Consider the following 21,471-nt stretch of genomic DNA (forward strand, 5'->3'; position numbering starts at 1 on the left):
TCCGTTTATTCGTGACATTCGCTCAAAATCACCATGGATTTTCACCGACGAGTGATAAAAAGAAGCACACAACAAGACAACTAAATAGCAAGGATTTCAGTAGACCACACTTTTACAATCAATATGGTCGGCTGGCTTGAGGTTTTGTGAGGAAAACGGGTTGTTTATTCAATTTGGAAAATATATGGGTGCTTGGTAATTGGAACTTATAGGAAGATAAGGGCAGTAAGTGAAGAAAAATAGAAAAATACTTTGTTGTTTCTGACGATCAACGAGTCATTAATCAGCTGGGTCGTTGATGCCAGCTTCAGTGATTGCAAAAGTTGCCTCAGACTCAGGCATGTCAGGAGAGTCATAAATCTTGGCAACGCGGAGCTCGCCACGTCCTTTGCGGAGCTAAAATTAAATGATTTATTGATAAACTACTGGCCTTGACATTTTACCATTATTCGAGTTTGAGAGGCGTGGGCAAGGATGTTGCCTCCAACGGGTTTCTTCGGGTCGATCTGGAAGGTCATTCCAGCGCCGGGATCAGCAGTCATTTGGTTGGTGATGTAGACGACTACGTTGTATTCTTCGCTAGAGTTTTTTGTTAGAACAATCGTCGGAGTTATAAAAGAAACCTGATCTTTTGAACCTTGCTGAGCATCTGAGCCAGCTTTTGTTGCCGCTCAGAGAGCTCTCCTCGTCCACTAAAGTCGACGCGAAAGAGGCCAATGATGGAATCAATCACGAGCAACTTGAATACTCCTGGCTCTGAGTAAAACTGCGCCGCGACGAGATCTAGGAGCTCCATTTGATGCTCGCTCGTGAATGCTCTCGCGTAGACGACATTTTGGAGAATGGCATCGGCGTCGAGGTTGAATCTAGCAGCGATAGGGCGGAGTCGGTCCGGTCGGAATGTATTTTCAGTGTCGATGTACGCGACCTTGCCTCCAGAATGACCAATGCCGGGCATTTGTGTAGTGACGCAAAGTGTATGCGCCAATTGCGTCTTTCCAGTTCGAAACTCGCCGAATACTTCGGTGATGGCCATGGACTCAATCCCACCACCAAGAATTCGATCAAGCTCGGTCGAGCCAGTCGAAATCTTGAAACAGGCTTTGCGTTTTTCAGCGAAGTCGTAGCCCGTGATAAAGTTATCGGCCTCTGAAACATAGAAAATCAGCATCAAAATGATTGAATGAATGAAATTTACCTAATTTGTTCGCAGCTTCTTTAATCTTGTCGACTTTGGCTTCAGAGATGCCTTTGATCTCGCAAAGACGCTTCTTGGTGATCATCTTCAATCCTCGCACGGTGCAAATTCCAGCCGACTTGATCTTGTTGATATCCGAGGCGTTGATGCCTTGCTGCTGGAGTGCGTCGATGTCCTGAATGACATGAAGAGATTCGACCTCCGAGAGACACTCTTCTTCCATCATTTTTGCGAAGTCTTAAAAACCAAAGTGAAATTTTTATCCCATAAATTAGTTATTTATAGCAGGACAAGTTGGCCAGTGCATGAGAATAAAACAGTCACAGTTGCTTACAGAAATAATTTTCCTACATAAAACCTATCACATGACTTCATTTAGTCAGTAAAGTAAACCAATCGATCAAAGACTTCCTGCTTTCCGATAAACACTTTCTTTTCGTCGACGTTGATGCTGAACTGCTCGCCGTCTTCGACTTGAACCTTTCCTTTCATAATTTCATTCAAGTTTGGAATTCGTCTACTAGCTTCGTAGCTATCGTACCGGTAAATTCGCACTTGGCTCGTTTCTAGAGAATAAGCGGTAAAAATAGATATGGGTCTGATAAAAACAACCTTTCTTTTGCTGCTTGGCGATGGTCTGTCTCAGTTGGGCAACTGAGTCGCCTTCTTTTACATTCATAAAGACTGAGAACTGTCCAGAACCAGGCTGGGCATTCACGCATTCAAAGTGAACTGATGGAACTTTGAAAAAATTGTATGTAGGGTGGCCAGGGTATGTGTTTTCTTGGATGACATTGTCGCCTTCCGATGAATATTTAATCTAAAAGTATATAAAGCGCGGGAACGTAAAATCGATTGCTTACGTCGATGCCAAGTTCAAGCGCGCTGGTCATGTAGCCCATGCTCTCATTTAAGACCTTCATCTCGTCAAAAGGACTTGTCAAATCCAGCGCTCGCTTTCCAATAGCCTCGTGCCGCTCCTTGACCATTTGGATGTAGGGCATGACTTTTTTCATGTACTTTTTGACGTCTGGCTCGGTCTTCATTCGAGCAGCGATCGCCTTGTTGTCAAAGAACTCGCCATTTTTCTCTAAGCCTTCTCTGAGTACGCCGAGGCAGACTCGTTGCCAGGCTGGGTATTCTTTCGCAACGTAAACCGTGCAGTTTGTTGGCGTTTCTGCTGGCGCCTTGCCCTTCTTTGGCTGGAGTCGGTCCTTGAGTTTGAGTCGGACGTCTCGAACCGTCTCGGCCAAGAACTCAGACGACTCGATCAGAATTGGATCGTATTCGAGAATCTCTGGGAACGGAGTTGAAACAGCAAAGCCCTTCTTTCCTGTAATCTCCCAGACTTCTTCGGCGATGTGAGGACAAATCGGGCAAATAAGGAGAGTTTGGACTTCGATGAATCGGTCGACCAGCTTGGCGTTCATTCCCTCGGCTCCACAGATCTCTCTGTACTTGTTCAGGACGCCCTGAAGAATGTAAAAGCCTTCCTTCATCGCCTCTTTGTAAAGCATCTTCGAGTAAGCAGCGTCAGTAAGTTTGACCGCACGGCGCATTTCGTGCTCAAAGACGCGGTCAATCAAGCGCTCGTCAGTAGGGCCGTCTTTTAGGATAAGCTGCGGCTTTTTGTTTGCAACATCGGTTACGAAGTCGATCCAGTTGTAGAGACGAAGGACAGCGCCATCAGCAGTCTTGTCGACAAAGTTGGCGTCTTCAACAGAGTCACCAGCGTCAGCAAGGGCCAATCGCATACCATCAGCGGAATACTTTTCGATAGCGTCGGTGAGAGTAAGGAAGTTGCCTGTTGACTTGGACATCTTCTCGCCGTTCAAGAGCAAGTGTCCGTTTGCTCGAACAGACTGCGGCCACTTGGTCTTGTCGTTTTCCCACATGGCCACGTGATTGTAGAGGAAGTACGTCAAGTGATTTTGAACAAGATCCTTTCCGGAGACACGGCAATCTACTGGGTACCAGTAGTTGAATTCGTTCTTCATTTTTTCAAGGACGTCAGACTTGATGGCAGTTGTTGGTTTCTGTCCGTTGAGGAAGATGTAGTCCCAAACTTCGGGAGTCATATCTTCAGCTTTGACACCGAATGGAGAGCCCGCTTGTCCGTTGAAGTTGGGCGAGTACTGGCCATCCTTGTAGGTTCCTCCTTGGAGAATATGCGCGACGGTGTAGTACGCCATGTAAATCGTCGAGTCTGAGAGCGATTCAATGAGCCAGTACTCGTCCCACGGCAGCCGCGTGCCCAGACCATACGTGCGAGAGCATGCGTGCTCGCGAAGCCAGTCGACTGTTTTGTTGAAATTATTGCGAACATCGGATGAATAGAGTTCCATGCCTTCGAGGCACTCCTCGATCTTCTTTCGCCACTCGGGCTCGCCATAGTCCAAGTACCACTGATCGCAAATGGCGACGACGCACTCGTCTCCCGCTCGGGAAATGATTTGTTTCTCGGGCTCGAGGTACTTGATTGCTTCCTTGGATGCGATCATATCGGCCTTGATTGCGTCCTTGCATTTCTGAATCTGGGTGCCAGCATATTTGCCAACGTTGAGGACGCCCTCGTAGAATCCTTTGAGGTAGACTTCTTCTTTTGCCTCCATAAGTTTGGCGCTGTCGTTTTGTGACTTGACCTTGTGTTTCTTGCATGCCTCGACGGCCGAGAGCGATCCGTAACCAGGAACTTCAATGATCGGAACAGGATCGAAAGGAAGGACCATTTCGTCGGTGATTCCATACTTTTGCCTCAATGGCTCTACACATGCATAAACTACTCGAGTAACTCAAAAATCAAACCTTTGTTTTTCAAATCAGTAAGAGCAGCAAAATCATCAGGAGCGTCCGATGGCACTGACGTTACAACACCAGTACCCTTGCCTTCTTTGATTGTGAGCATAGGAAGAGCATAGACATGATCGTAGTGAGAAAGTGGCGCCTTCAACTTTGCTCCCATCAAGTCGCGTCCTGAACATTTTTTCTAGAGACGCGGTTTTGACATAAAGAGTTGCGCATTAAAATCAACCCCCACATTTTCTAGAGCAGATTCCAAGACCAAGTTTACAAGACGAGGGATCATTATTAGGAGCGATGCTTCGACCAGAAGTCACAGAGAAAAAGTAGAAATCCTATCTTTAGCATTTAAAATTGAGCTTATTTTTCAGAAGCAGTCAACTTACGAGATCCCCTTCACCAAAGGCACCTGAAATTAAAATATCTGTGGAAGTTCAAGAAGCAACACAGGAATTTGCGCCGACTGAAAAGCCACTTTTGAGTACTCAATATGGATGGGAGGAACTTCAATATGAGAAAACGGCGGAAAGCGTTGAATCCGAAAAACCTAAAGAAGCGACGCGAAGACGTGCATTCAATCGAAATCAAAATCAATCTCTCAATCAATTCCAGTAGGTCTTATCCTCAGAAATTAGATTATAAGACGTCTTTATTAGGACTTTAACAGCGATTACAAAACAGAAGAAAAAGATGGGCGATGGGAATTTCAAACAGCGTCTTCTTAGCAACACTGCATTGAAACAACTCAAAATGGACGATCAAGGTACCCTGGGATAGTGATTTCAAAACTTATATGCATAAACTTAGCGACGACACCGAGAAAGAGATTCCAGAATGCAGTACGACGCGTCGTCAATGAAATTCGATTCACGAAGCTTTTCGGCCATGTGAAGAAAACTGAGCTGGAAAAGATTGCAAGAAATGCGAACCATGCGCTCTTTTTGAACAGAAAAGAGCAGTCGCAAAAGGTCGATATCGAAATGATGCTGAAGCTTGAGATAAAAGAAACTGCCCTGAGAGTGCTTGAAAAGACCGAGGTATTAGTTTTGAGTATTTGTTGATCGATTAGCTTTCTTTCAGTCCGCGTATAAGAAAATATTCTGGAATAGAATCTATCCATCGGATGAGTTCAAGGAATTTGTCCGGGAAGTCACCGAAAAGAAGAATCAATACCGCACCGAGCTAAATACTCAAGCTGTGGAAACGAAAGAGTACACCGGTGCATTCGGTCGACGAAAAACAAGAGTAACCGCGTTCGGTCACGACGATGACGAAGAGGATTTCACAGCTGATAGTTACTTGTCAGAAGAATTCACGCAAGACAGCAAAAAGAAAAAAGGTGCCTTTAACTTATTCGCGTCGAATTCTCGCAAATAACTCTTCTGCCATTTAATAAACGCACTCAATTTAAAATTACCTGGAATGAGACAAACGGGCTTGACCTCCTTGTCTAATTTCAAAAGCTCTTGGAATGCCATGTTTCTAGCAGCGCGTTGAGTACAGACGAATACGGAGCCATCACGGGCTTCAACGGCTACGTAACTAAAAAAGCATTATCGGATGAAAAATGTTCTTGATTTACGTGATATCAGGTGAAATCCAGCAGTTTGTCTGTCCATACATGGTTTCTGGCCTGAGAGTAGCGGCGACAAAGAAGACGTTTTTGCCAGCGAACTGTGGGACTTTTGAGTTGTCCATCAAGTCGACGAGCTTCATTTTGATGAGAGTGTATTCCTGAGGTCCGACACCTTCGCCCGAAGCTCGATCGTGATCCATACAGGGCTGATCTGTCTTGGGAGAGAAAATGGACGGTCGTTTACCGAAAGCAATCTTCTTCTTTGCTTTCAAATGCTTGAATTGCCATCGCACAAACGAGTCATAATAGGGATTTCGATCGGTAGTGATGAACGATCGTCGCCAATCTGTTTTGAGTCCCATCTTCTTCAAATCGTCCATCGCCATAGGAGGGAAATAATTGAGCCAGGTATCGTACTCGGCGAATTTGGCGATCTCGTCATCCTGAAAGCCGAGGGCCTGCATGATCTGCCATTGATACTTGGCGGATCCTTGTTTGGCAACAGCCTTTGACTTCTTTCCTTTCGACTTGTCGACGATCTTGATTTCCTTTACTTCTTCTTTGATTTCTTCCACAGCGGTTGGGAAGACGGGTGGGCAGCCAAAGTCTTGCATTTCACGCTTGATCTTGTCGGAAGCGGCTGCAATTGGCATTCCTGTGCAGTGAAAGCCGAATGGGAAGAAGGCGTTTCTGCCTTTCATTCGCTGGTAGCCAGTGTCGAACTCGCATTTTGTAATGGTGAAAGTGTGGCCAAGATGAAGTCGACCGTTCATGTATGGGTAGGGGAAACAGGTAAAGTGCTTTTCCTGGTTCCATTCGGCCGTGCCAGGCTTAGGAGCATTTGCCTCAAAGACTAAACGTGGCAGTTAGAGAAAATTCAATGGATTTCAAAAGAAAACCTTTAGATTCGTCCCATCTTTTCTGGTGCTTGGCTTCAAGCTGCTTGCAAGCCACAACCTTCTTCCTTTCCCCCATTCTAAACGCGCGCTCAAAAACAAAAGTACTCGACCCGGTACGAACCTTATCTTGGCTGTACGAAAAGAAAACAGTTGTTGTCTCACAAGCGACAAAAGGCGTTGGTGAGCCAGTCTAAGTCGTTATGTTTCAGTAAAAGAGGGAGTAAGGGGATTTCATTCGTGTTTCGTTCAATATCAGTTGCAGTTCAATATTCAAAAAAAGTACAGTTTTATGTATCGTCACTCTGGTTTTCCATCTAGCGCATTTTACCGCCTCGCTTCTTTTTTGATATCATCCTTTCTTTCCTGCCATCTTTTTCGCCCTTTCTCTTTACTCCAGCAACTCCGATATCTAAAGTCCGTTTAATAAAGTGCTCGTAAATACGATTTGAATCACATGATGAAATGTGATATCACATAGAAAAAAGATGATGAAATATAACAACGGCATACACTCACCAACCCATGGAGGTGTGTCAAAGCCAAAACTTTTTGCCACTTTCTTCAAATCCAACGTTTGCACTTCGAAGACATTCCTCAAGCTATGAGAGGCATATGCTCTCACGCAACTTTTGTATCCTTCTTTCGCCGACTAAAAATGCGTTACTGACTGAAAAATACAGTAGCAAAGGTGAAAAGTTATTGCGGAAAGATGCGAAAGTGATAGCAACTAATGTTGGATGCTTACTGGTATGTTATCGATGATAAAAAGGAAATGATTTATAATCACATCCTTTAGATACCCGCACATGTTTTATATGGCGGAAATGATTACCTGATTCAAGTAATAATTCGTTTTCAGCAGTTTTTCAAGCTGATTTTGGATGTTTGCCACCTTCGACTCTTGAATTGTAAATTCAGAGAGGGGAACTTTCGCTTTCTTCAAATAGAGCAGAAAGCCAATTTCTGCCGGTCTAAGAAAGAGAAGAGCATGGCCTTTGCTCTTGCTGTCTCCACGACAAGCTCGACCGACTCTGAAGATATTTTTCAGCAAAAGAAATGGAAAAGCTTGTGCTTACCGGTGGATGTATTCTTTGGGATCATCTGGGGGATCGTACTGGACAATCCAATCGACGGCTGGGATATCCAAACCTCGAGCAGCGACGTCAGTACAGAACATAATGCCTGTTTCAGCGTTACAGAACTGGAAGTAGGTCGAAGTTCGCTTCGACTGCTTCTGTTTTCCGTGAATTGAGAGGACAGGGATATCGATGTAGTTGAAGAGCTAATAAAAGAAATAGTGAAGAAGAGGAAGATCTCTATTACCTCATAGTGGAATTTGACGCTCATGCAAGAGGAGAAAAAGACCATGATCTTCTTCTTCTTGTTTTTCTTCAGGAAGGTGTATAGAATTCGTATCCTCGCGTCGCCTTCTGACATAACATATCCTTGTTCGAGCATTTCAGAGGTCGCCGTGGATTTGTCATCATCAACGCCAATGTAGACGGGAACTTTCTTTAGAGAAATTCTAGCCAAGTCTTCGATTTTCTTCGTTTGAGTGGCACTAAACGCAATTTTTATTCATTTTCTAAAGGTGAAACTAACCTGAAAAGCATCGTCTGTCGTTTTTTGGGAATGAGCTTGACAATCGACTTCATTTCTTCCTCGAATCCGACTTCGAGAATTCGATCGGCCTCATCAATACAGAAACACATCAGATTCTTGACCATAAAGTTGGCAGTGTTCTGAAGATGATCAAGAAGACGACCAGGGGTGGCGACAAGGATGTTGATTCCGTTCTGCAGCTTCTTGGCTTCGGCCTTTCTGTCTGAGCCACCCATGATGAGACCAAATGTTTGCGAGTGGTTCTCCATCAATTCTTTCAAGACACCGAAGGTCTGCATCGCCAATTCACGAGTGGGGGAAAGGATAATCGCGCCGGTTCCATTTCGATTCATGAATTTTAACTGGAAACTATTAGGTATCACTATTAGAGATAAACTTTTACCTTTGTGATAAGCTCTACAATGGGCACCAAAAAGGCCAAAGTTTTTCCAGAACCAGTCTTTGCAGCTGCGAGAACATCTTTGCCAGTGAGGAGATGAGGGATCGAGCGGGCTTGAATAGGCATCATGTTTGAGTAACCCATTCCTTTCGTGATAGCCTCAAGAGTCTTCTCGGAGACCTTTTCTGATAACGAGTCCCAAGATGTATCCACTTCTTTGTTCAGATCAATTTTCCTGACCTTCAGGCCACCGTGAGTATCTCTTTGAAAGAAATAAAATAAATTCAGAAGGGTTAACAAACCTGATGTACTCATCGTCATCATTCGAAGGTGCAGAAAGACCAACACTTTCGAGCGGCTCTTCTTGGCCGATTTCGACTTCATTCTGTTCATTTTCGGCTTCAGAAGTTTCTTCTTCCTCTGACTCCTCCTTTGGGGGCTCTACCTTTGGCTGAGCCTTCTTCTTTGGCTTTTTCTCGGGAAGAACCTCATGTTTTTCTTCTGATGATTCACCGAGTAATTTAGCCTGAAATCAACGATGAGAACAAAGCAGGTGTGAAAAAGATATGAGATAATACCAAAATATCAATAGCGATAAACGCATTTTTACAAATCAACAAATACTTCAATCAAGCCGATAATAGCTACTCATTTTTAGATTGTTATTTTCACATGACTCATTCCAAATTAGACTCATATGAAATCAACAAGGAGTTTACCTGGAGAAGCTTCTTTCGATTCTTCTTTAGCTGCCTTCGCGTTGCCGCATCCATTTCTGAAAGTTTTGAGTTGTAGACAAATTCTATAACGGCGTCAGGAATTAAATTCGTTAACAAAAAGGAAAACGAACCACGAATTCGCTGCTTGTTGAGAATATGACCATCAACGTTAGGGTATACTTGAACAGACAGCAAGAGGCTTTTCTTATGAAATAATCGACTAACGAACTTATTTTACATAAGACACGGAAAGTTAACTATTGACAGTAAAAAATTTAGATGAATATGAGATATGATGAATTCATGAAAATATATTGCCAACAGCTACTGTAAATATAGTAATTCAAAAAAGGAGTTGACGTGTGTTATAAATTTATTCGCTGGGAATAACTCGTCCCATTAATGTTCGGAAAAATAAAATGATTTTAAGACGGACTTGATTTTCTTGAGAGATAAAGCTTTATTTCTGAATTTGATAGGCGAAATTATGAAAAAATATAAAACGAAATACTCCACTTAGGGCTTGACGGGCAAAAAATTTAATTGCTCAAGTTGACGTCTAATTGATGTCTCAAACAGATTTGCTGAATCCACAAGGATGATTCTTCATTCGAGCTTTCAAAAATTGAGAATTGGCAGTCGAGGATTCGAAGCAAAGTGAAGGTATATTTATTCTAGCCAAGGAAAATGGAAAGGCCAAAAGGTCGATGCCAAGATTTGATAAAAATGGGTGCTGCGAAAATTGCTAGAAGGAAAAATATACTATCATCGACTGTAATTGAAATGAGGTTAGGCAGCGGGGTTACAGCGATATTCTTTTTCTGTTTTAGTGAGTATGACTCGCGCCAGTTATGATTCTTATATCATGATGAAAACGGTATAATGTGTATTTCTTGTTGCGAAATAAAACTCCAAATAGATATGTGAATTTAATAATAATCGTATATCCGTCTTTCTCATGACTCAAAAATATATGCCGGCTAAGTGCGAGTGCTAACAAATTCAGGGTCTAAACGAAAGACAGAATGGGTAGCGTTGTAGTACACTGTAATATGTATTTACTGTATAAGCTGTTTGGTTGAACTCGGACGGAAATCTTCTTTAGCCTAGATTAGGTAACATAATTTCAGGGACAAGGATATGGTTATGTAATGAGTTACAGGGAGAGTGGCTGTGCGCTAACTAAAAAACGTTAAAAAGAGAAAGGTTAGAGAAAAAAAATGGTGGAGGCAAGCATTGGTCAGAAATCAACATTTACGACAAGGGGAGATGAGTGGTAAAAGTGAAAAAGACAGTTTGTGTTGTGAAATTTTTTCCAGAACATTTTTTAGTTGTTGATTTCGTTTTACAAAGCAGTGTTTCAATAAAAAGAATTTACAATATTTCGATAGAAAGGAGGATCAGTTTTTTTAATCGATTTATTTCTGTAGGGACGACCAGGGACGTCAGATGGGATGGGAATTCGAATAATTTTTTATACTTCGTCGAAAAACGACACCGGAAGGGGAGTTTAAGTTGGCGTTAATGGATATTTTGTTTTGACCATCATTTCCATGGAGCATGGCGTTCTTTCATCAGTAGTTTTGCCTCTTGTCAACAGGCTGAAAATAAGTTGTCCCATTGTGCTGCATCAAGGAGTTGAGCGCATTCGGTCCCATGGTGGAGACGGCCGGATTCATCGCAGAATTCACCGTGGAAACATTCATCCCGGAGAAGCCCGCGCTCGTCTGAGCTTGAAGCTGTTGCGTAAGCGAAGCGTCGTAGTTTGGTATCGATCCCTGAAGATTTTTAGTGAAGGCGAAGTTAGGAGAAGATGAAGGGTACCTGTTGTTGATAGAAATTTCCAAGATTTAGCTGTCGATTATACTGTTCCTGCTGCAGATTCCTGACCATATCCTGAAATAAATACGGTAATCGATTTTGCCGTAACAACAACAAGAATCGAAATCGACGGGCGTATGTCGCAATCACAAGAGTAAAGCGTATGTTTACTTTCGTATTTTTTCACGGAAGGGGAAAGCAAAATAAATCTTATTTGAAAAAGATGATTTGTGAGTGACAGTATCACGAACCTGCATGGCGTCCTGCCCGATACCCGACGCCAATTGTTGCTGGTTCTGGTGCAGTAACTGCTGATATTGCTGTTGGTAGGCGAGCATCTGTTCGTTCGTCCTAAAATTATCATTTGATAACAGAATCAAAATACAGTCACTTACATATTATTACGCCTGTTGTCGACCTGTTGAACTCGCTCAGGGAAGCTAGTAGGGGGAGCTCCTTGTTGGAACATGTCCGTTCCCTGATAAGAGATTTGTTTATCAAGAGATAGAATCCAAGTACTCTACCTGTGGCATACTTGGCGTGAGTTGACTCTTAATCTGCATAATCAGCTCCTTTGCCCGTTGTGAGGACACATTGAAATGTTTGCCTAGAGAGCAACTTTTGGCAACTGTTGAATATATCTATAGTAACGTACCGAGCACATCTCTAAATTCATCGGCCTGTGCAAGCGGTTCGTCGAAGGTTTGAGCGAGTTCGTGCTGGGGTGGTGATTGAGAACCTCGCTCATTCCAGTGCTTGGGCCGCGTGCGGTTAGAGTATCGCTTCGGGCCTTTGTCATCTAAAGATGCGTCAATAACTGAACATAGCATGGAATAACATACCTCGGGAATCCTTTCTAGAGTCCATCTCGCGTCTTCTACGATCAGGTCTTCTATCATCCTGGAATAGAAAAGCTGTCAAAAAATGACTCTACAAAATTTAGCAAACCTTTCTTTGTGTCTCGTACATGCCCTGTTTCTCAAGGATGTCGCGAACATTTGCTAGCTCGACTTGGAGGGAGACCTTGTTGTTGCTCATGTCATTGTTCTGGAGACCGTCTTTCTGGTTCTTGCGTCTTCGTGGTGGTGGAGGACGGGAGTGGTTGAAGTCTTCATCAGAGAGATCTACACAACGATATTTACTCAAGTGAAACGTATTCATAAATTCAAAATATAGATAAAATTAACTTGAGAGTAGCATAAAAAGACCCGTAATAACCTGATGAGTATCGGCGAGTGCGCATTGGCGGAGCTGGATCCTCAACACGCTTCCTTGGCGGCGAAGAGCGTCGTCGGCGAGTGTCGTACTGCTCGTCGGAATCACGCTGATCCCGGCCGAACTGCTCGACGCGTCGTCGCTGGTCCTGTTTGGAATCACGGCGGCGAGAGTCTCGAGGCTAGACAAATACCGATAAAGTTTAAATATTTTAGTAAGCGATAAACTCAAGGTAAAGCTCATAAATCGCGTCATCGTAAATAAATTCATTTATATATCCGAATCAGAATAAAAGAACAACGTATAATAGTGGATAGGTCGATGATAAACCAAGTTATAAAACATGTTCAGCTGGCTTCTTAAGTTTTATCGGTTTTAAAATACAATGTAATAAAGTTGACGGCGTTTAGCAAACGTGACCTTAGCTGAGAGTAAATCTGTTTACCTAAAGTGAATTTAAATGGACTTTGTATCCACCGAAGCTATGTTAATATCTACTGTTCATGGTCGCTAATGGAAATGTTTGCTGTTGAGTTTAGCGACGGGATATCAAGAGTAAACAACTGCATAAAGTTGAAAGTTGCATGAGCTCGCACCCTGAGATACCGCGATATATTTGCTGCTATATTTGCCTTGCATGATAAGAACAAATATACTCACAGGAAGGGACAAAGGTGATTTTATAATATTCAATATTTATTGGTGGGATAATGTGTTGGTGAAAGAACAAAACAAGGAAAGATGGGAGCGTGTAAATGTATATGTATTTGGCCTAAGAATCAAAAGTGGGTAGAGTGGAATGAATAATGTTTGGGCATGATGACATTTACCTCACTAATAAATTAAATGAAGAATATATCGTTCAATAAAACTCTAATATTTACTTTACATGAAGGCACGTCAAAGACAGGCGGCAACTGAGGTCTGGCGGGGAATCAACTTTACAAGGGAGATCTAATTGGGAAATCAAGGCTCGACCTTAACGCTCTCGTCGCCAGTAGTAATCGTGGCTCCGAAGGGTTTGACGAGTGGGCTGGGCGAAAAAGCATGTGGTGTGAAAAGAGGGTTCTGAGAAATAGTTGGAGAGCTGGCAGCAAGATTCATGTGGCCGGGAAACATGCTGCTGACTGGAGGATTCTGGAGGACAGATTCAGCCGGTTGAGAGGGAGCAGAAGTGGCAGACTCAGCTTGTGTGGGAGAAGGAGGAGCTTCGGTGATGGTCGCAGGCTGAAGTTCGGGCATCTGAGGAATCGGCATTGCTGCAGAAATCGACGGCATACCAGGCACTGAAGTAGGCGCAGTCGTTGATGCTGGAAGCGACATCTGAATAAATTTATTAGCTTGAGGTTATTTATGATTGTTGGACTGACGTAATAAAAAATACCATTATTTATTAATAATCAAATATAATTACCTTAGCCATGGTCAGCGCCGCTGAAAGATCCTGGTGTTTGCCAAGGCCGGGAGCGTTGAAGTTGACTCCGTTGATGTTGAAGCCGTTGTTAGGGCGGAATCGGACGCGGTGCTCGGAGTTGGCAGATTTTTCGATCGAATCTGACTCTGCTGAATAGCAATGGTTCGGCGGAAAAGTTGCTGGGGGATAGAACCAAAGTAGAACTTGGTCTCAAGTTCTAGCGCACCAAGTCGTCGCTGATCGAGAGTGTGAAGACGGTTCATCGCCAGCTCGTCAGAGTCGAAGTAAAGCAGAGCGCCCCGGCGGATGAAGGCGGTGACAGACAATCTGTTAGCTTGAGCCTCTTCCCGAAGATTGATGAGTCGACGACGATTTTCTTGCGAGATGAGCATCAGATCACCTGGTACCGGGGTAGGTTCGTCGTTTATTGGCGCTTGATTCATCTGACGAACATGTGGCTGAGGTCGAGCATTTTGTTGTTGTCCATTCAGAGCAGGGCTATTCAGCATCTGTGTGGCGAGATACTGCTGCAAAAAGGGTAGACCGTTGAGCCCTGGAATTGTTGGGAAGGCGCCGGGAATTTTCGGACTCGTAGAGATCTCTTCAGTACCTGAAGTCTCCATTTTTTCTTCGTCTTTTGGAAATGGCTCGGTGCTTCCCTTGCTTTCTTCGTCTTCTTTTCGAACTGGTGAGGAGGAGCAAATGCCGCTAGAATCCGCTGATTTCGAACTTTCTTTTGCGTCAGGATTCTCGAAAAACAGTGAGCATTGAATCCCAGCATCGTTGACGACGATTGACCACTGTGGGACGGACATGTCATCCAAATTCTGGTTGTTGAGGGCTGCCCAAAAGGCTTGAGGGACCATTGTCTGTGCGTGGACCATTTCGTTCTCTTTCGTTTATCTCTTTTCGGCGAAAAAAATCTCGCAGTTTGGTTGTGCGGTTGATATTTTTAGATTTGTGATAGTAAAAATATAACTCGTTTCAATATTTGGTAAATTCTTGCTCGACAACGCTTTAAGGGTGGCTGTCGTAGGGTGGCGCGCCACCTAGCTCGATAAAATTTTTCTTTTTAAAAAGTTATCTTGCAGGTGGCAAAAAATTCGGCCGATTGAGGGGCGCTGCGGAGATCTAGATTTTTTGATCGGTTGACCAGAAAATAAGTAAACTTTACAACCCCTCCGCTGTGATAAAAAATTGACCAGCCTTCCCCGATCCGGGCCATAAACCAAATAAAAGCTCAAAAATTATAATTTACACGTAATCGTCTGGAAACTCTAAAAAGCTAATAAAATTGATGATTACAACTCGGAAAAGGATGACTTGGTATTCTATTTTTTAAAACCCAGAAACACTAGCACCATAAAAAGAAATTTTGATTTAAAGTTCACTAACCAAGGATAATCTCATCAAAGATGATCCAAGCATAGGATAAAAGTTGGTTCGATTTCTTTCAAAAAATTTCACCTGGAATGTGATCATAATCCTGAATAAGTAAGAATACATGTGTATTCAACAATATATAAAGTTGAAAATGTATCAGTGAATATCTGCTGAACCGTTCAGCTAAAGTGCAACTAAGTCCTATTTCGTACGATACTGATTTGCAGCTTGATACTCGATTGTAAAGTCAACGAAGACGTGGTCATGGAATTCCGTCAAATATAAAATTTAATGGATGAGATCGAGATATGACATTTTATTTTATTCACTTGGTCTTTATGTAACATTTATGTGGATAACTTTTAATAAAAGCTTGGCTGGGATTCCTCTTGAGAGAATTATACTTTCCGTAAATAACGCTATCATGAAAGATGTGCAAACACAACCCGTTTGGAAGAGGGTTAGCGAAAATCAACTCATGGAAAAGTTGCAACTACTTGAGCTTATTTATCTTGAAAGAAAGCAAATCTAAACAATTAAATTGACTTTCAATATTTTACTTTCGGGCGAGTTGCCACAGATTTACGTTTGAAATGAATTTGCGAACGACAAACAGAAATATTTATCGATCACTTTCCTGAATACGCCGCATTTACTTCCTGCTTTGATTCCTGTCACTGCGAAAATAAAGACTAATTCTGTAACGAACGAAGTTTAACCAAGCCTATCTCGGCGATAAAATTCTTAGGCTTTCGAAATAACGCAACGACCCTGTCGAAACGATGTCAACTGCTATCATAAAACTTGTGTTAGTAAAGTAAACGCAAACGCAGCCAGACTGAAGTACAGAAGGACCCCGCCAGTGTAAAATTATTATCTGGCCTAAAAATCTTTTGCCGTTGTCGTAAATTTCTTATAAACGGCCGTTACACATGAAATCGCGCGGCGCGATACCATCTGCCGCAAAATAACATAAAAACGGGTTAAAAAATCAGATGGTAAGCAGGCCGATTACTATCGCTAACAATAAAAAATTCAGGAAAACACGCAAGCGCGCGACCTGCTTGTCTGCGATGCATCAAAAGCTCATGCTAAACTACTGCTCTATAATTGATCATCACTCGTTACGCTGTTGAATTTTCCATTTTTTCGGATAAGAAAACGAATTCATAATGAATGGTAAGCGATGAATTATGAAATTGTCTTTATTTTTTACCTGCTGTTGTCTATCATCATTATCTCGTTTTGGCATGGGCTCTCGATTCTTGCGCTGGCGGTTGTTGGAAGGTTTCTCCTCTATGATTTCGATAATTTAGTGAAAAGAGTTGGTCAATAATTACCTCGTTGTTTTTGAACGTCCTTTCTTGATCGCTCGTTCTTGTTGTTGCCAACATCACTATTGCCACGGTCTCTTTGCTCTCGACGGTTGTTTCTTGGCTTCTGTTCTTGTCGTTGATTCTGGCTATCGTAGCCGTTCTCAATCGTAACAACCATTCGTGGAGAGTTAGCCCGCTTGCCCTTTCCTCGGCCATTGGCAATTTCCTTCCGCTCGTGACTATCCCGGTTGTCTCGGCTTTCCCGATGATCGCGGTTGTCTCGAGTGTCTCGGTTTTCCCGATTTTCGCGAGTGTCCCGGTTATTTCGAGGCTTTTGCTCTCGGCCCTTGCCCTCGCGTTTGGGCTTCTGCTCTCTTGGTTTCTGGGAATTGGCACCTTTCAGATCCGGGAAGTCCTCGTTGTTCTTGAGTTGTGGTGGATCTCGACCCTTGTTATTTCGAGGTTCTCGTTGTTGATTTCGAGAGTTTTGGTTGCGACCGCCACCGCGTTTTGGACCACTTGGATTTCGACGCTGAGGTCGGTTACGCTTGCCGGGAGCATTTTCATCGCTATCTTGAAGATGCTTGGATAAGTCAGCGTCGGCCGGAAGCGATCGGATGTCAAAGCCGTAGCGCTCCACAAGTTCATCGAGAGTGCGCGGCTGCTGGAGATCCTCTTCAAACTTGTCGTGCGACCACTTATCGTCCAAATTTGCTCGGCGCTCGGCCTTCTTCCTCGCGCGCTCTTCGCGTTCTCGCTCCTGCGCTTTGAGCGGATCTTCCTCGGCCTTCTCCGCCCAGCTTTCTTTGTCCTCGGCTTCTTCCGGCTCGGACTCAACTTCGGGAGTAGCTTCCTTTTCCATTTCGATGTCCATCTTTGGCCCGGAAGGAGCGTTTTCGTATTCTTGGTCGATTCGATCGTCGTGGAGGAAAAACAATCCCTAGAAAGAAAATATTGATCAGAATTACAATTTTCAAAAACCTTTCTAGGAATAAACGCCGGGTGTTTTTCGTCCTCGTCTTCATTCGATCGTTCCTCCTTGGCTTCATCACCTTCGTCCTCTTTATTGGACCCCGCCGACCTAAATAATAGCCAGTAATAAAATCAGACGCGCTAAATGATCGCTTACATGTTTTCATCTTCAGCATGCGTTTGGGGTGGCTGATCATCTTCCATATTAACGTCCTGAAGTCGAGAAGCAACGCCGTCGATGTCATCTTGGTCGCGTTCGTCCTCGACCTTAGCTTCCTCTCCCTTCTCTTCGACCTGTGGAACCTCTTCTTTTGCTTCAGAGGTTTCTTCATTCTTTTCTTCCACCTTGGCCGGAGGAGACTGTTCGGTTACTGGAGGAGCTTCCTCTGGCTTCTCCGCTTCAGTCTTTTCGACCTCTTTGGTCTCTACCTTTTCATCGTCTTTTGATTCAACCTTTACATCATCTTTCTGCGCTTCGGCTTCTTTTATCTCTTCAGAAGCTTCTGGCGCACTTTTGTAGTCCTCTTCGTCTTCACTCTGAAGAACATGAGTTTGTTAACTTCTCTTTTAGAGTCAAGTTTTTATACCTCAGTAGCAGAGACAAGCCCTGGCTTTTCTTCTTCTTCCTCATCATCAGTAGCCGCCTGACGAACTTTTGGGACGTCATCTTCCCCTTCGGAAAGATCCTCTTCATTTCTTCGTCTTCGAGCAGCCATATTCGTTATTGGAATATGAGCTCACTGGTTTAGTTAGAAGTTCGAGTGCCTTGAAGAATTTATGATTCGATTTCGAGTTTTTGCTGGCTTGCTAAGCAGATCAATTCAGATCTAAAAAGATTTATAAGTAAGATTCTGCTACATTATTTATTTATCCTTGTTGTTTTCTATATGCAAAGGAAAAAATAAGAATGTTTTTATTTTGATTTTTTCTTGCGCTTAAATGATGAAATAGTACGTCGGTGATGGGATTGAACTCATAACTTGTATTTTTCTTTGTTCAAGTTGGGAAAAAGAGAGAGAAACAGAAATTCAAGGCAAAGTTGTTGAAAGATAGGAGCGGGATAGATAAAGGATAAATAGAATAAAATAGATAAAGTAAAGGCAATCAGTAGGAGTTGAAAAATATGTAGTCTGCATACGGAGGAATAATAACTTAGGGGTCAGCAAGTGGGCGAATGAGGTACGACATCTCCCAGAGCTTGTCGTCGTCTTGGAGCGACTGGAATCCGCAGAACCGCCTGAAAGAAAGACTTTAATAAAAGTTCGTAATTATGAAAAACAGGTGACTGGTGTGACAATTCGTGTTTGCCCATGCGTAAATATGGGCTTTCAAATTATCATGAAGTCGATTTCAGGATTTAACGGAGTTTTACGCCATAAAATTCAATGGTGCTTTTTATTGGTTTAACTTCGTTGATTGTTTGAAATGTGAATTTATTACCTGTCAATATCTGCGGACTTTTGGAAGTCGTATTTGGACTCTCTGAAACGACGCGTCTGCTCTAACAGTTTGTGGATTCTCATTACTCTGTCGAAATTAACCATTCCATCCTTCATAGGTTTTTCTCGCAAATGAACCTTTATCATAAATATTAACTCAATTATAATGGCCCTCGAACCTGGTAAAGATCTTGTCTAACGATTCCAATATAGGGAACACATGGCAGTTCTGAATCTTTTAGGACTGGGCGATAGTTGACAAAGTTTTTGTCGACAGAGGTAATTTTTTGAAATTCTTGGATTTTTTCTTGAATCGATGATTTCCAATGAAGCCGGGTGACTGCTTTTGATGAAACGCCAGCAACCACTGCGAAGTACGAGTTGAAATTGTTGTGTTTGCGTAAGTGAGACAGAATTTTGAAAAACTAGAAAAAAGTAAGAATGAGATTTGAGCATTTTTACAAACATTGTTTAGGATCCGCTCCCGCAGATCAGTTGCTTCTTTTCCAGGGGCATTTTGCGATAGAATGAGCCCTTGGGTCCAATAAGAAACAGAGTTGAAGTGATCAACGGCAGCTGAGAAGTTGGGAGTCTTCTGAGAGTCTTGAGTTTCGGACATGGCAGCCAAGACGAATTCTGAAGGCTCGATGCTTCGGTAAAAGTCGGCGTCGAGTATGCAAAGATGCTGGGCGAATATTTCAGATCTAAACTTAGTGAAAATTTGAAAGGGAAGGTTGAACTGACGTGTAATCTAGGAATTTGCTTCCGTCAAGCCTGAGCTTCTCTGTTAGCGCCTCGTACTCATTGTCGACCAGAGCGCCCATCGAAAGTGGTCTTTGAACCGATCTTGATTTCTTGATAACTACTCTTTGGGCACTATCGCGAAGTTGCTTCGCGTAGTTGAGGAAGTTCTTCTCCCTGTGGGTCATCATCCAAAAGATTTCATCGTCAAGTTTTTGTTTTATATTGTCGTTGAGCTCAGTGTATACAAGTTGGTCTACTACGCGAATAAGGATTTGTACTGGAATGCCACTTGATGATGCGCAAGTATCTGCTTGTCGTATTCGTTTCAGAAGTTCGTCGATTAGCTTTTCAAGCGCGAGGAAAGTTCGGAAGCTGGACAGAAAGGCTTCAATAAAATCGCTTTTGACGTGTTGGGATAGCACTAAAATACTGTTCTCTTCCTTGATTTCAATTGGATTTCACCTTTTTCGACCATTTGATCAGGAGTGCCGAGCATGGAAGAGGGATCATTGAGTTCATTGTAGCCGGAATCACGTTGATTTTTAGCCGGCGAGCGTTTTTCTGGGATTTCGGGCGGAATAAGTGAAACATCGGAGTTTTGTTCAGGTTTTTCATTGAGGTAGGAATCACGCGAGTCGGAGCTCACCATTGAGTAGCGATTTTTCTGGGGAGTGAAAACGTTCAAGCCACCGAGTGGCTTGTTCTTTTTGGAGGAAGAATGGGCGGAAGTCCTTTTTCGGGAAGAATTGGGGGACCGTCGACGACAACATCGATGCCGCCGACAAAGCGACCAGAGGATCCGCTAAATCAGGCGTTACTAAAAAAATAGATATCTGAAAGTTACCTTGTAGAAAGTAAATCACCATACGAATTACTCGATAATGGACGGGAATAATTGCTTCCAAGGGGACTTGAAGTTCCCATGGTCGCGAATTGATCATTCGAGTATCTAACATCGATGTTCGACCTATCAGACTCGAGTTGAATGTCCGCAGAGTTCAGACTGAGAAAAGTAATTCCCTCTGAAATATCAGACTGGTTGGAGCGCTGTCTGCCAACAACAGATCTGCTTCTTCCAGTGACTGGCCTTCTTTTTACACTTCCATTACTAGGACGTTCCATGGATGGAGGGCGAATAGAAGACGTTGAGCTTATAAGCTCTTTTGTCTTCCTTGATATTGTACGAAAAGATCTTCTGATATTACTACGCCTCAGACCACGAGCACGTGGTATTTCCCCGCTTCCTAGATATTCAAGATTTTCTATAGAAGCATGGAGCGATTTTCTGAAGGCATTTGAAGGAGACATCTAGAGAGTAAGTAAAATAATGGTCGTGAAAATTGTCCTACCGGTTGAAGAGTTTCTGGGAATGTTAAACGCGCGTAGTCGATTATATTTCGCAGCACTTTCTGAAGCTTGAGCACCATTTCTTGAGTCATTTGAGTGTCATCGTGACTGATTTCTGAGGAACTATCGGAAAGCTTGACCAGGGCGGCGAGATAATTGCGTGCCTCTTGTTGTCTGCTTTCGAAAAAGTCAGTCCACTGGTCATTGTTACTGATTTCAGGATGGCGGCCGACGATGACGACGATGTCGTCGAGCATTTTCTGGACCGTGTCGATGATCAACGTCACTACTTGCGGGATCAGCTCTTTTTGATTCTTCTCGATAAGTTTGTTCATGTACTTGGCCGATTTCTCGATTTCGAGCAGATGATCGCTTATTTGAACCAACGATTGGACATGATCGACTGAGGTGCCACCCACTTGCCGTAGTGGCTCCGAAATTTCAATCTTTCGCTTCGAGCCCGATCCGCCATCGCTTGGTGTTGGGCGAAACAGGCCGCCGAATTTCTTCGTCCAGCCGGTCATCCCGGAAGAAATCGATTTTTTCATCCTCTTTTCATTTTGAGCATGAGCTCACTCATGTCACTGTCCTAAATAGGTGCAGTTTAGTGAAAGGTTTTTAATATCA

The 21,471-nt window shown here is 43.1% G+C and overlaps 8 protein-coding genes across 8 annotated transcripts; 1 reads left to right on the top strand and 7 right to left on the bottom strand.

The window, feature by feature from the left end:
• Positions 1–149: 149 nt before the first annotated feature.
• Positions 150–1,431, bottom strand: LOC145703378 (meiotic recombination protein DMC1/LIM15 homolog). The gene is made up of 4 exons (XM_081780734.1): positions 1,199–1,431; positions 624–1,149; positions 444–579; positions 150–396 (listed from the first exon to the last, which is right to left on the bottom strand). The coding sequence occupies exons 1-4, from the start codon at positions 1,422–1,424 to the stop codon at positions 280–282; spliced, it is 1,005 nt and encodes a 334-aa protein (XP_081636860.1). The 5' UTR covers positions 1,425–1,431; the 3' UTR covers positions 150–279.
• Positions 1,432–1,460: 29 nt separating this feature from the next.
• LOC145703355 (leucine--tRNA ligase, cytoplasmic-like) lies at positions 1,461–6,663 on the bottom strand. The gene is made up of 8 exons (XM_081780705.1): positions 6,594–6,663; positions 6,473–6,549; positions 5,580–6,426; positions 5,415–5,539; positions 4,004–4,171; positions 2,062–3,962; positions 1,811–2,018; positions 1,461–1,764 (listed from the first exon to the last, which is right to left on the bottom strand). Exons 2-8 carry the CDS (start codon positions 6,546–6,548, stop codon positions 1,574–1,576), a joined length of 3,516 nt encoding a protein of 1,171 aa, XP_081636831.1. The 5' UTR covers position 6,549; positions 6,594–6,663; the 3' UTR covers positions 1,461–1,573.
• LOC145703381 (uncharacterized) lies at positions 4,139–5,390 on the top strand. Its single transcript, XM_081780738.1, has 5 exons — positions 4,139–4,323; positions 4,369–4,608; positions 4,654–4,760; positions 4,805–5,034; positions 5,078–5,390. The coding sequence occupies exons 1-5, from the start codon at positions 4,295–4,297 to the stop codon at positions 5,372–5,374; spliced, it is 903 nt and encodes a 300-aa protein (XP_081636864.1). The 5' UTR covers positions 4,139–4,294; the 3' UTR covers positions 5,375–5,390.
• A 30-nt stretch (positions 6,664–6,693) lies between the features above and the next one.
• Positions 6,694–9,252, bottom strand: LOC145703362 (uncharacterized). Its single transcript, XM_081780714.1, has 9 exons — positions 9,194–9,252; positions 8,777–9,000; positions 8,478–8,736; positions 8,075–8,436; positions 7,796–8,033; positions 7,549–7,754; positions 7,305–7,503; positions 6,989–7,121; positions 6,694–6,881 (listed from the first exon to the last, which is right to left on the bottom strand). The coding sequence occupies exons 1-9, from the start codon at positions 9,245–9,247 to the stop codon at positions 6,787–6,789; spliced, it is 1,770 nt and encodes a 589-aa protein (XP_081636840.1). The 5' UTR covers positions 9,248–9,252; the 3' UTR covers positions 6,694–6,786.
• Positions 9,253–9,274: 22 nt separating this feature from the next.
• On the bottom strand, positions 9,275–18,162 carry LOC145703357 (uncharacterized). The gene is made up of 14 exons (XM_081780708.1): positions 17,902–18,162; positions 17,472–17,851; positions 17,324–17,423; positions 16,367–17,282; positions 16,243–16,322; positions 12,233–12,410; positions 11,963–12,138; positions 11,857–11,914; positions 11,670–11,813; positions 11,539–11,621; positions 11,410–11,492; positions 11,266–11,365; positions 11,018–11,089; positions 9,275–10,971 (listed from the first exon to the last, which is right to left on the bottom strand). Exons 1-14 carry the CDS (start codon positions 18,028–18,030, stop codon positions 10,768–10,770), a joined length of 2,703 nt encoding a protein of 900 aa, XP_081636834.1. The 5' UTR covers positions 18,031–18,162; the 3' UTR covers positions 9,275–10,767.
• LOC145703383 (uncharacterized) lies at positions 12,908–14,978 on the bottom strand. The gene is made up of 2 exons (XM_081780740.1): positions 13,644–14,978; positions 12,908–13,552 (listed from the first exon to the last, which is right to left on the bottom strand). The coding sequence occupies exon 1, from the start codon at positions 14,525–14,527 to the stop codon at positions 13,655–13,657; it is 873 nt and encodes a 290-aa protein (XP_081636866.1). The 5' UTR covers positions 14,528–14,978; the 3' UTR covers positions 12,908–13,552; positions 13,644–13,654.
• A 114-nt stretch (positions 18,163–18,276) lies between the features above and the next one.
• Positions 18,277–20,283, bottom strand: LOC145703369 (rap guanine nucleotide exchange factor 1-like). The gene is made up of 6 exons (XM_081780721.1): positions 19,960–20,283; positions 19,498–19,918; positions 19,220–19,457; positions 18,933–19,178; positions 18,755–18,891; positions 18,277–18,551 (listed from the first exon to the last, which is right to left on the bottom strand). The coding sequence occupies exons 1-6, from the start codon at positions 20,144–20,146 to the stop codon at positions 18,467–18,469; spliced, it is 1,314 nt and encodes a 437-aa protein (XP_081636847.1). The 5' UTR covers positions 20,147–20,283; the 3' UTR covers positions 18,277–18,466.
• Positions 20,162–21,470, bottom strand: LOC145703373 (uncharacterized). The gene is made up of 3 exons (XM_081780727.1): positions 20,847–21,470; positions 20,342–20,805; positions 20,162–20,299 (listed from the first exon to the last, which is right to left on the bottom strand). Exons 1-3 carry the CDS (start codon positions 21,390–21,392, stop codon positions 20,179–20,181), a joined length of 1,131 nt encoding a protein of 376 aa, XP_081636853.1. The 5' UTR covers positions 21,393–21,470; the 3' UTR covers positions 20,162–20,178.
• Position 21,471: the final 1 nt, after the last annotated feature.

Source organism: Oikopleura dioica, chromosome PAR (assembly GCF_907165135.1).
Source record: "Oikopleura dioica chromosome PAR, OKI2018_I68_1.0, whole genome shotgun sequence".
Classification (NCBI taxonomy): domain Eukaryota; kingdom Metazoa; phylum Chordata; class Appendicularia; order Copelata; family Oikopleuridae; genus Oikopleura; species Oikopleura dioica.